The 13514-nt window shown below is 49.8% G+C and overlaps 2 protein-coding genes across 3 annotated transcripts in view; both read left to right on the top strand.

Annotated features, from left to right (window-relative positions):
- LOC103721548 (kinesin-like protein KIN-13B) overlaps window positions 1-9651 on the top strand; it is a 43105-nt gene extending 33454 nt beyond the window's left edge. For both annotated transcript variants that reach the window (XR_015971840.2, XR_015971833.2), the window contains one exon: window positions 9309-9651. The gene's annotated coding sequence lies outside the window, so the exon portion shown is untranslated. The remainder of the gene's footprint in view (window positions 1-9308) is intronic.
- Window positions 9652-9798: 147 nt separating this feature from the next.
- Window positions 9799-13249, top strand: LOC120105322 (heat stress transcription factor C-1b-like). Its single transcript, XM_039117672.3, has 2 exons — window positions 9799-12233; window positions 12336-13249. The coding sequence occupies exons 1-2, from the start codon at window positions 12006-12008 to the stop codon at window positions 13083-13085; spliced, it is 978 nt and encodes a 325-aa protein (XP_038973600.3). The 5' UTR covers window positions 9799-12005; the 3' UTR covers window positions 13086-13249.
- Window positions 13250-13514: the final 265 nt, after the last annotated feature.

Here is a 13514-nt window from a genome sequence, read left to right as displayed (position 1 = left end):
CTCCGAAGCGAGCTATTCCCCGACTAAGGTCGGGATGCCCCGAGGGTCGACCGTAGAGAACCAGACTCCCTCGACCTCGGGAAGCGTCGCAGGTCGGTAGAGCGTGCCCAGACCCGCCGACCTGACGAACTATCCCTCGACTAAGGCCGGGATGCCCCGAGGGTCGACCGTAGAGAACCAGACTCCCTCGACCTCGGGAAGCGTCGCAGGTCGGTAGAGCGTGCCCAGACCCGCCGACCTGACGAACTATCCCTCGACTAAGGCCGGGATGCCCCGAGGGCCGACCGTAGAGTCCCAAACTCCCTCGACCTCGGGAGGCACCACAGGTCAGCGAAGCGTCCACGGACTCGCCGACCTGACGCAAGATCCCTCGACCAAGGTTGAGGCGCCCGAGGTCCTACCATGGGGTCGGAAACTCCCTCGACCTCGCAGAGAGCTACGATTCAATAAAGCCTCGCCAAATCCTCTCAACCTCGGTGGGAGCTGTTGGGTCCGTGAGAAACCCGAGCCCCCCTTTAAGTCAAAATGGCTCCGGAGGTCGACGAGGAAAGGAGGCAACCTACTCCACCATGCGAAGCATAACTCCGAGAATGCAAGAGGTACGTCTAACTAGACGCCCTCCTTGTCAAATTTTATCTACATACTGCTGAGCGGAATCCCAACGTTGGGGTCTTATCTCGCCCCAAAGTCGGGCCTCTCCAATGGGTCGGCTTAAGATCGACCCCCTAACTGCATTATGCAGGCTCCGTTCGTCAAGTCTCCGCAATCTGTACAAAGGCTTCATAAATTAGGGCCCAACTCGGCTCTTCTACGTAAACTCCGACATCTAGCTGAGAAAGTGGTCCCGACCACGAGTGTGTCAGCCAAACATGGATACCAAGGCAATTTTTGGAAATCCCAGCCTTGCTCACGGAGATCTCGGCAGAGTCCGAGAACGATAACTACGAAAGCCTTCGACGATGACTTACTTATTAGCCCGCGCTCCCTACGAGGGGTTCGGAGTTAAGTTCGGAAACCCGACTAAAATCTCCGAATAGCAGCAGGCATAGACCTAGTCCGGTCTTACTTGAAGGGCTAAGGCCCGACCTAGAGGCCTTGGGATTTCCCTAAAGGCTAAACGTGATGACTTCCACGATTCTTAGATCCGAGCTATGGGACTTAGAGGAATTTTCTAAAAAACCTAAGACTCGGAGCTCCTTTTGGTCGGAATGACTGGAACCCGAGAAGGCTAAGACATAGCCCGGGGAAAGGGGACAACTTCGTTAAGCAACCCAAAAACTAAGATGTGAAGTTAGAGGTCGTCGAGGCAGTTAGCTAAGGCTCTAGCCTCGTTCGCAATAAAAAAGAAAGACAAACACATAATGATGAAAGTGTTTTTCATTAACAGAAGGCCGAAGGCCGATTACAAAATTGGAGGTCGACCATTTAAGAGCCGACCTCGGATACAATGAAAAAGAAAGGAAAAATACGCTAAGTCCTAAGAGGCGGGAGCAACGTCCGGGGGGTCGTCCGGCACGTTGATGATCTCGAGGTTTTCAGCCGGCACAGGCTCGGGGTCGGGGGCAGGGGCCTCGGGTACCGCCTCCGGGACGGCGTCCGTCTCAGCCGCCGGAGCCGCCTCTATGGTGCCAACCGCCTCGGCCACCCCCGTCGAAGGCTCGGTGGGGTCTTCTTCGTATATCCCCGCCTCGGATGTCAAAATGGCGGGGAGGGCTTCCACGTCGGACCCCAGGCCCAGGTCCTCCCTCGGACGGATCGTCGAGAGGTCGTATTGAGGGCAGTACCGGCGCATCTGAGCCCGGAAGTTCTCAAAACCTCGGAGGAACCCGTCCACTGTCTCCTCCTCCAACATGTCGCGGAACTCTTGCGACTCCTTGAAGAGCTCGACGGCATGTTCGGCTCGCTCGAGTGCCCTCCTCTCCCGGGCCTCAAGTTGCTCGATTCGGCGGCGGGAGACCCCGTCCTCATACCTGAGGGCCGCGACCTCGGCCTGGACCTCCCCTAAGCGCGCCTCCGTGCCGCGCAAGGCCGACCTGGTTAGGGCGTGGGCGGCCTTCTCCTCCTCGAGCCCCTCCGCCATAGCGAGGCACTCAGCCTCAGTGGCCGCCCACCGAGCCTCGGCCGCGGCCAACGCCGCCTCCAGCTCGGCGACTCTTTTCTTGGCCGGCTCCAGCTGTCGGCCGAGCTGTCGGACTTCTTCCCGACACCCGTGGGCAATGAACGCCAAGGTGTCGAGCTCGAGAATATGCTGAAAAGAAAGAAGCGAGGGTATTGTGAGTTGAAAAGCACACAAGTACGCTAGTAACTCAAGGAAATTAAGAAGGAAGCTTACCCGAGCGGTGTTGCAGTAAGCGCTGCCAACGACCTCCTCCAGCGAAACATTCCGGAACACGGCCCGGTCCGCTGGAAGTACCGCATGCCGCAACATGAAGCGCGCAACCTCGGCATCCTGAAAGGCCGAGCTCCCCTCGGGAATAGGGGAGTCCGGCTCGACCGACTCCTCTCGGAAAGCCCGGGAAGAGCTTGGCACGACCGGGCCCGAGGTCCCGGAGCCGCTCGCTTCGGGGCCTCGAGCAAGCCCGGGTTCTGGCTGCTGCGGGGCCATGGACGACTCCCCCCGCTGGGCAAGGGGGGCAGGGCAAGGAGGGGCCGACGGGCCCGCATCACTAACGACCCGCTCCCGCCTCGGGTCGGCTGCAGGGGCCCCCGCCTCGTGCCGGCTGAACTGGAGGCGCCGTCCGACCTCGCCCTCTTCCGGGGCTGGGGCCTAGCTCCCCCGGCCTCGGCCTCTCGCCTCCTCAGGCGAGAGAAAAGTGATGTGTTGCTGGTCGGCAGGCGGAGAATATCTGAAATTAAAATTTCGTTAAGTGTCAGACCAGTGACAGTAAAAGCAAAGAACGAAGAAAAAATAAAATAATGTAACCACCCTTACCCTCGGGGCGCGCCGAGCTCAGACCTACGCTCGCCAGGGCGTCCTCCCGCAGGAGCTCGGTCAGGTCGTTGCCCCTCCCGAGGGCTCGCACGGAGTCCAGGGTCCTCAGCTCCCTCCTCGAGGGCTCGGAGAGCTTATTGAGGGTCTTCAACCGAGGGTTCCCCCACCTCGGGTCGAACCCCCAAGGCGCCTCGGACGCCAGGAAGAAAAACTTCCCCTTCCACTCATGAATCGAGGAAGGGGCACCCTGGAAGAGTGACATACCGCCCCGAAAGGCGAAGTATAGCCACCCTGCATCCGCCGGGTTCTTCTTTAACAGAAAACACCGGCGGAAGAGGCCTACCGAGATCGGGATCCCGTGCCCGAGGCACAGAGACAAGAACCCGATTATGGTCCTCCACGAGTTCGGAGCCAACTGCGCCGGGACGAGCTGGTACTCGGCCAGCAGCTGGCTCACGAACTCGTGGGCGGGAAAGCGCAGGCCAGCCCAAAGTGTCTCGCGGTAGACCGCGATCCGACCTGGGGGCGGCTGCATCACCCTGTCCTCCGGCCCCGCAGTTTCAAGACGAAACCCGGGCTGGAAGAAGAATCGGGAGCGGATCAGCTCCAACTCCTTCCCCGACAGGCTCGATCCCACTTCCTCAGGACCCAAACCCATTCCCACAGAAGAACGAAATAAAAGTTAAAAAGAGCGGAAAATGGAAGTTGGGGAGGAGAAGAAAAGAGGAAACCCTAGTGAAAACAGGGTGAAAACCTACTGGACATCGCCGGAAATCGCTCCGGGCACCGACGGCAAGGTTCGGTGGAGAAAGGAAGCAAGGGAGAAAGGCAACGAAAATAAGAAGCAGCCAAATAAGACCTTTAGGGCAACCTCGAGGGGTTTATATAGACCCCCCCTGACGGCCCAGATCGATGGGGTTGGTTCCCATCCCCAGATCGGGTTGCGCCACGTGTCGACCTCGAAGGCCGAGGCACCATATTCACTCCGGATTAATAAATCGAGTACGAAATCGAAGCGTTGTCCCATCGGGTCTCGGGGCCTCATCATGGGTCTGCAAAATCAAATCGTCTTGAGGAACGAGCGGACGCTGCCCCACCCCCCTCATTTAATAAGATCTGGGACACGTAGAGCCTCGATGTGGCCTCCACCTCTCCGGAATTGTGATCCAGTAACACGAAATCGGAAGCGTCCGACCTTGGGTCACGCCGCGTGTCCGTTTTAAACCCCGTAACGGCACGCTCATTAATGAGCGAGAAGCCTCGATTACGGGATTGAGGCACCGCCTCGACGAGCTCGAGGACCCCCATCATTAATCCGCCGTAAGGCGATCCTGGCGATTCAAGAGACGCCACCTCCGCTTCAAGAAGCGTAATGATACGAGCTTCATCATAAGCTCACTGAATAAAGCAGCCTCGAGACGCCAAAGGGCGCAGGTTTCATCATGAAAGCTCCGAGAAGCGCAAGGGGGCGGACGAGACTCGCCCCCCAACCTCAGTGACAGACTTTACTTCCCACGTCCGAGCCCACAAGTCGCTCGAACTCGGAAGTCGGGGGGTAGTGTTGGGGGGAATAAGATTTTTTCCCAAATGACATAAATGCCTCTAAGAAGCCGTACAAATTCCGACCCCGGACGGCCGAAGTCGGCGTCCGACTTCGGAACGCCCGACCTCGAGACCTCCGGCCTAAGAAAAACCCCGATGTTCGAGGTCTACTCTTGTCAGCCACCTACTACGGCCGCGCGCCTCAGAGGTCTGGCCGAGGACCATACCCTGACGCCCCTCTGGCATTTATTACGCATGGTCGCTGTAACTCTCCGGCTTACTCCACAATAAATGCGGATCTCCGGCTTACTCCACAATAAATGTGGATCTCCAGCTTACTCCACAATAAATGCGGATCTCCGGCTTACTCCACAATAAATGCGGATCTCCAGCTTACTCCACCATAAATGCGCATGGCTCCTGTCATCTACGGACTCTCAGCTCTCCACGGCAAATCAGCCCAGCAGAGTCTAGTCAACTATGATAAGTCTCCGATCTCGGCCATACCTCCGACACCAATGCAATAATTCGTCTGACAGCGTGCTAGTTCGGGTTATACGACGCCCTCACCGCCGACATCAGGGCAATGATTCGCCTGACCATGCGCCGACCTGAACAACATGCCGAGCCGTTGTCACTCCCCGAACCCAGCACCCGGGTCCGGTACGCGACCGGCCGCATGAGCCCTAGAGCAGTGCCCTAAAGATCATGCAAGGCCTATGATTAACAAAAATTCCAATAAATCCACAACTAATTTAATAATTCAAATAGACAAATCCGACATGTCCAAATAAACAAATTGGTTCAATTACAAAGTCTTCAAATGTTCATCGACATAAAAGAAGGATAAACAAACTAACTAACTAATAAATATGGTACTCGCACTCTGCGCCCATCCCATCCAAATCTATGCATCCTGCAACTCTGGTAAAGAAAAAGAAGAAAAAGGGGGTGAGCTTTACAGCCCAGTAAGAATCCCTACACTTCCGAACCAACACAATAATAATATGAATTTGAAAGCCACGATAAATTGATGCACATTTCATGAAATCATAAACCGACTGTCAAAAGGCTCAAGTAATCAATATAAGTATGCACGTCAAATATCAATGAAAGTCCAACCACGCAAGAATGATATAGCATACGATAGCTCATAAATCTTCATTAATGTTTTCAATGCTTTTTCTTTCCATTCTATATTAACTTGATCCGGATCAATTATCTTTCCGACTTTGGGTCAAATCTCAGTCACATTTCTCAGCCTGTGGTGGGGCAACCAATTTATCACATTTTCAGCCTGTGGCAGGGCCTGCACATTATAGTTCCACATTTCTAACCTGTGATGGGGCCTACCAAAGTATCACATTTTCAGCCTGTGGCGGGGCCTGCACATTATAGTTCCACATTTCTAGCCTGTGAGGGGGCCTACCAAAGTATCACATTTTCAGCCTGTGGCGGGGCCTGCACATTGTAGTTCCACATTTCTAGCCTGTGAGGGGGGCCTACCAAAGTATCACATTTTCAGCCTGTGGCAGGGCCTGCACATTATAGTTCCACATTTCTAGCCTGTGAGGGGGCCTACCAAAGTACCACATTTTTCAGCCTGTGACGGGGCCTGCCATAATAACAAGATAAACCCAAAGTCCCTTTTCATACAATCCAGTTTACATCCACACATCAATTCCTTTATATTTATTTCCGGCTTTAAACTAACCACGGTCACGTTTCCAGCCCGTGACGGGGCAACCAATATCACATAGTTAGTTTAGAGCACCACATCCATCAGTCCAATTATGTAGGTGTAAGTTATGCGCATGCATGCATCCATCATAATACCAACCACAAGCGAATACGATCATAATATCAACCACAAGCCAACACGATCAAAATATAATTTAATATAAAACTATTTTTGATTTATCTGGATTATAGCATATCATACATATCTAAGTATAAAAATATTATATCATGCAGGATTGGCGTACAAGGATCCTTACCCTTTATTGAAATCTCAGTCAACTAATCACCCGCCCTCACGGCGATCTATGAACCGGAATGCGTAGGACTCTACTCAGCGTCCTCTCGTCCAATAGATTGTTCCCCTACAGAACCAAGTCATCATTAAAATTTATCAAAGATATATGATGATCTAGGACCCTGTTTAATCCTCTAAAGGGTCCTCTAAAATCTAGCATCCCAAAACTATCTAGAGTCCTCAAAGCCATGATCTCCCCGGATCCATGTGTAAGGAGAGAACCCAATAACAAATATTATAATAAGAGGAAAGTAAAATGAGAGAAAGGGAGTGGAAGGACCCTCTCTCTTTCTCTCTTCTTCCTTCTTCCCGACGGAAAGGGGAGAAGGGGGTTCGGCAGCAGGTGGCCCACGGCCGGCGACGCCCCCTGGTCGTCGGCCTGTGGCGGTGCCGGCGGTGCCACGCCTGGCGACGTCCGGCCGGAACAGAAGAGGAGAAGGCCGAACAGAGGCTCGGCTTTTCCCATCAGTCCGGCGGCTTGCCGGCCGGATTCCTAGGCGACGGCGGCCCAAAGACAAAGGAGAAGGGGGAGACGGTGCTTACCTTGACTCCGGCGAGTTCCTCCGGCGAGATCGGCAGCGAACAACCCAATCTCACGGATCCCCTTTTTTTTTTTCTTTCCTTTTTCTTTTGAACGGCACTCGATTGATGCCCTAGGATGAGGAGAAAGGGATCTTTTATAGATGGAGTTTGGTTCAATTTAGGTAAGATTTAATCCCCCTTTTCCCTCTGTTTTTTTTTTTTTTTCTGGTGGATTCGGGAGGAGGAAGATGGGTTTGAAACAGGGAGGGAGAAGACCCGATCAAGAGTCTCCCTCCACCTTCTCATGGGTCGGATTGTATCCCAAGCCCAATAAAATGTGGGCCTTTACAGCCGTACTACGGCCTCGCCCTGTTACATCGCAGGTAAACCAACCCCCGCCTATAAAAGGGAGCCTTGGCCTCTCAGGAGGGGGTTGGTAGATTGATATACTCTACAGACATTATTTATCTCCTTTTCGACACTATTTGCCCTCTCCCTGACTTGAGCGTCGGAGGGCCGGCGCCGGAAAACCCGGCCACCGGTTCGTGTGCAGGCACCCGGACGGAGGGCACCGCCAACTGACGGACCGCCGCTTCGCCACGAGGACCTGCCGCCCCTTCTCTCCGACCGCCCCAGACGGAGGACGCCGCTCGCCGACGGACCGCCGCCCCGCCGTGAGAACTCACCGCCGCTCCCTCTCCTCGACCGAAAACTGCCCCCGGGTCCAATTTCCAGCAACAGGCCGCATCACCATGTCATCGGCAGTTGGAGCATGGTGAATCATTTGATGAGTTCCACCCTACATTATTGATTAGCAAAGTCATTCAGTTGTTAATCATCGGGTCACAAATTTTGGAATGTCGCATATCGGAAGTTGGTTTATTCGGGGAGGAAGCAAATCTAAAATGGGCTGCTGATAGGTTCCATACTTTTCCTTGGATTGTTGGACTGCAATACTCGATTCATGCATGTGCCGACACTAATATGCGGACGGTTTTCGTTGTACTAGTATGCTAAAGTATATGACAAAGTTTAAATTAAGAATCCACTTTATTGATCATGATCTATGCATTTTAAATCATGTATAGATTGAAAGTCGATGAATTTTAATGCTATGATCATAACAAAACACGGCTTCATATCATTTTAACCATTCTTGTTTGCACCTATTTAGTGCATAAGTTAGAGACTAGCAAAATATATGATTCTCAATTTTAGCTATTTTATTGGTATATATTGTTGGAGGGAAAAATGGACCACCCCACAAATACAATTAAAGCACCTGAATCCGACAGCAAGCCTGAGCTCAAAAGCCATGAGCTCAGAAGGCTGATCTCAGAAGGCTGAGCTCAGAAGACCGACCTCAAAAGGTCGAGCTCAGAAGTCCGAGCTCAGAAGGCCGAGCTCAGAAGACCGAAGGCCGAGCGCAGAAGGCCGAACTCAGAAGGCCAAGCCTAGAAGACCGACCTCGTCGTCCACATGCTGTGGCCATACCCTGCAGCAGCCTCACCACACCATGCTTTGCTTGCCGCCCACGCCACGACATATCAACCAGGGACCATACCCCGCTACGACTATCAACACCTCACCGTTCCCAAGAGCGGACTGCACCGCGCGCCACAAGCAAGCTCTGGCTACGCGCCATCTCCTCCCATGATGGGAACATGCCATACCTCCACCACCTGGACACCTTTACAGGGACTATAAATAGCTCCATCAGGTAACGCCTAAAAAAGAACTTTTGACTGGGCCTACTAAACTCCACTCTAACTTGAGCTCCACTCACCGACAGCTCCCTCGACTCCTCCGGCGTGGTCACCCTCGGGCCAAATTTGAACCACAATATATATCATGATCAATAGTGTGGATTTTTAATTTGAATGGCCCATTGTTAATTTTGAAGTTCAAAGAAGTAGATAACATCCCCTTTCAAGAAGTGCAAGGTCCATCTCTTAAAAATACTTAAAATAATATATAGCAATTATATGTACTGCCCATGGGATTTTTTGAGAAAAGTGACCCACTACAACAATTTTCTCACCCGACCACAAGGAGGGACACTGCTTTGGATAGTTATTTGGTACGAGACTTTAACATTCCCGATTCATATTCATTTTTCCCTTTTTAGGGTTTCAAGTTTTTTTTTTTCCCTCCGAGAATAAAAGATATGTAGTTTTCATGCTTATAAATGCAATTTGTAGATTCTTATGTTGTTTTGTTTTTTTTTACTATGGTAACCATGCTTTCAACTAACAAAACCTAATGTAAATTGTGCAGTTCATGGCCGACATGCTCTTTCTATCATCAGATAGTGATGTTGATCACGACGACGATAGGACAAAATTTAACCTCAGTAGCCTTGCAGTCTTTTTTTTTTGCCCCCTCTCTCTCCTAAGGATGCAAGTCTTCCATGTTGCTTGAAAAGAATACCAATCTTTGGAACAGTAAAGGTAAGGGAAGTCGCCCCTGCAGTCTTTTAGTTATATTTAGTTTATGGCAGAGAGGCTTACACCCAGCTAACAGCTACAGCCAGTGCTTGTGATGACGTTACTAAATCTCATGGTCCCCATGCTAGATAATCTAAAGCTACTTGATGTAATGTGATCTTCCATCTTTATTATCTGATTGTGCAACATGATGTGACTCATTTTCTAAGTGGGATGCATCTGACCCAGATACCAACCCATTTTGTACCGTAGGGGTCCCTATCAACCAAATCAATAATTCAAACAGGGCCATTTGCAATCCTTTCTCTTGATTTGGTTCTTTTTCTTTCACTCCTTTATTCTTAATTTGCCGTTTTCCAACATGAACGGAGGATGCTATGACATCATTGATGCCGCCATCTATAGGCCTAAGTATTAAGGGGAGAGAGGATGGAGAGCGATTTAGACTAATAAACTCATATGGCATCTTTTTTTTTATTAGTTAATATAGGAATATAGTGATACTTTCTCTCCAATCTTGTAATATTTGGTTCCTACTCGAGGGAGGATGACCCATTCATGAGGAGTCTGCATGGCTAATTAAAATTTTGATGCACGATGATTTACAATTGAAAAACTTAATTAAGCTATTAAAACGAGGGTCAGCCAAGGCTAGTAAACTAACCAATGTGATGTGGGACTGTGACTCAGAATACTGAAGAGGACATTAACAGGTAGTCTAAAAGGGAAAATCACAAGTTAATCTTTAAATTTCTGCAGTGATTAGATGAGCAAATAGCCATCAGTTAAACTACTTCCAGAAAGGCCCATGCCCTCGAGCATGGGCGCTCCTTGTAGCATGCGGTGTTCCAGCCAGCAAGCATGGCCTGGTTACTGACATTGCTCACCATGCTCAGATCATTATTGTGCACTGCTATAGAGAAGATGAAGAGGTGGAGCCTCTTTTGCTGGAAAGCATGAACTAGTTATCGATCACATAGATTCAGGAAAAAGCTTTATGTATGGTTGTCAGAGAGGAGCGAGGCAGGAACGGGAGCGAGACATGAACTGCGTAAGCTCAAGATAGTTGTGGACAAGCGAGTATCATTTTCTTATCGAGAGTGGGATAAGTTGAAGTTTGTAGGCAATAATCTTTTGAAAGTGGGAGCTACGAGCCTCTGTTCTTGTGGATGATCTCTCGTCAGTAGACGAAAAAGTTAAAGAACATGAATCCACGAGACACTGATCCGGTGATCAAGCCCAGAGAAGAGACCAACCAACCGAGATAAGAATTATTCCCCAGAGATCTCTTATGTTCTCACTACATCATCGCAGGTCTAATGATGACCACAGCCCAAAAATTTTTGACACATTTGGATACATGACCAATTTTTGATAACCGTAAAATCTTTCTTAGAGAAGAGGGAAACTAAATAGAAGTTTTTATCCAACTCCTGATACTTGAGCCGATAACTATTAGCTTGGTAATTGGTATATATACCACCCCTAAGACTTCGCCTTTCAAGAGGTCCAAGTTTCAAATAACAGATATTACTTGAAAAAATACTAAGAAGACTCATCCACGAGAGGAGTAATGCGATCAAGGCATCCTCCAATCCACAATAGACCAAACCAGGTGGAATTCTAATTTCATTTATGGCTTAGCATTATATTTCTGTGAATTGGATCGGAGCTACAACCTCAAATCAGTCAATAAAAAAACCTGCAACATATATCTCATTTGCAAGAATTTTGTTATACCAATAACAATAACACTCCTCATGACTTTTCCAACCTCAGCATCATGGAGATACTCCAGGGGTTGCGTATCCTCCATGGCATCCATCGGCCCACATTTATGTAGCTTCGGAGTCATTGGCACTGCTAAACCGTGTCTTTAAGCCTACGGATTGGCCGATTTCCATATCTAACTGGGCGAACGCCCCAGCCGACGCAGCCTAAACCACAGGGTACTGTGATGGGGACGCCATTTCGAACAGCCAAGACATGGTTATAGAGTCAACCATCGATCTCCTTTCACACGCCTACCAGCAATGTAAAAAAGATGAAAAAGCCCACAGAATCCAGACTACTGTTTGTTAAGTTACTCGATTAGCCTTATCATATCCAAAACTATCTTTATATGTAGTCGTCTTACCATTTAATCTCTAAGCAAGCTACTGTGATGTTACGATGGTCGAGAAGTGTCCTAAAATATCAGAAAGATCAGGAAGCTGCCACCCAATTAGCCCTAGTATAAGCCACTCTCTGTCTCCCTCGACACCAGCACGTACGTAACTACGTATTACTAACTCAGAAAGATATCGCCCTTAAATTCTCCACTCCTCTCTCCATCTCTATCTCTCACACAGAGACAAAGCAGTTCGCCCTTATTATTGTCAACTCTCATAGTCTTAGCTCCTAAGAAAGAGCAAGCAGATAGATGGTGACACCTTAATTTAGTCGGTCGTGGCTGCATATAAGAGAAAGAGAGGGGGCTGGGGGGTGGAGACCTTATCCTATAGTTCAATTTCCCATTGGGGTGGGGATGGAAGGGAAGAGCAGCAGCAATATGGAGTATCAAATCCAGGCGGCGCCCTTCGTGGCCAAGACGTACCAGATGGTGAACGACCCCAGGACCGATGCCTTGATCCGGTGGGGGAAGGGGAGCAACAGCTTCCTCGTTCTCGACCCCGCCGACTTCTCCCATCTCCTCCTCCCCTCTTACTTCAAGCACAGCAACTTCTCCAGCTTCGTCCGCCAGCTTAACACCTACGTAAGTCTCCTCTCCCCTCACCTCATCAGCCAGCATCCAGTATATATCCTTTCTCTGTTCTTACTCCTATGTCTCTCTTCTCTTTCTTTGGCTGGGGTTCAGGGTTTCAAGAAGGTGGATCCGGATAGATGGGAGTTTGCTCACGAGTCTTTTCTCCGAGGACGGACCCACCTCTTGCCTTCCATCGTCCGGCGAAACAAGAGGAAAGATGGCGGCAGTAGCAGCGGCGATAAGAAGGATGGCATCGAAGGGGAGGAGGAAGAGGCCGAGAGGTTGATGAAAGAGCTTGGGAAGTTAAGACGAGAGCAAAGGGGCCTTCAAGAAGAGCTGCAAGGGATGAGCGAGAGACTTCAAGCCACTGAAAGGCGGCCAAACCAGATGATCTCCTTCCTTGTTAAAGTGAGCGAAGACCCCGACTTCCTCCCTCGGCTTATACTTTCAAAGAAGCAACAGTTGCAATCGGAGAAGAACCAGCGTCTTGTCGCACCCCCGACACCTCCTTCTTTCTCTTCTCCTCCCTCCCTAATGCCAAGTGGAGTCTCACTACATTTGGACGTCGGCTCGGCAGCCGAAGAAACGAACTTTTGCCATTTGGAGCATCGAGCTGGGCCTTTAACGTTAGAAGCAGAGAAAACGCTGCCGATGGTTTCTAATACTTCGGTTGACACGGGCTTTGATGGTGGAGTCAGTGCTAACATTTCAGTTCCACAGATGAACGTTGCTGGTGCCGATGCCGTCATCTCCGGGAGCCAAATGCGATTACTACCAGAGGTTGGAGTGGCCGAAACGAGCTCAACGGCCAAAACATCAGTCCCATTTCCGTTCTCCTTATTGGGCCACGGATTCTTCTAGCCTCGATCGCTGTGTTTATGGAATGCGAATATATATAGACTGTAATAATTATCAGTACTTCGTCTTCCTCCTGTTTCTCAGGAGGGAAGGGGGGAAGATACTGTTTAGTTTTGCAAAGATTTGCTTGCCATCTCTTGACATTAATTTATTATACCTTTCTAATATTTCTCATAGCATGAGCTGATTTCTTTTGTTTTTTTGAAAAAAACTGGATCTTCGTTGCATCATTCGTGAATAAATGGGGATCAACATGTAAAATTTCCAAAAACTGAGAAAAATCTACACTAGTAGAAGTCTATAAAGTAATGACAACATATGCTGCAACCCAATCTTTCAGAAAACGAAAAATCTTTTGCTAGTCTTGTCACCCAGACAAGTTGGCCCGACCTAACACGTGCCAACAAATTACTCGTTGTAATACGTAATTAC

Source organism: Phoenix dactylifera, chromosome 1 (genome assembly GCF_051530095.1).
Source record: "Phoenix dactylifera cultivar Ajwa chromosome 1, Ajwa_hap1_PhDact_Kaust_v1.1, whole genome shotgun sequence".
Lineage (NCBI taxonomy): Eukaryota > Viridiplantae > Streptophyta > Magnoliopsida > Arecales > Arecaceae > Phoenix > Phoenix dactylifera.
This window is presented reverse-complemented; position numbering and strand designations above follow the sequence as displayed.

Coding starts and splice junctions, on each gene's coding strand:
- LOC120105322 (XM_039117672.3), top strand. CDS start 12,006: ATGGAAGGGAAGAGCAGCAGCAATATGGAGTATCAAATCCAGGCGGCG. Junction 12,234..12,335: donor TCCGCCAGCTTAACACCTAC/GTAAGTCTCCTC, acceptor GCTGGGGTTCAG/GGTTTCAAGAAGGTGGATCC.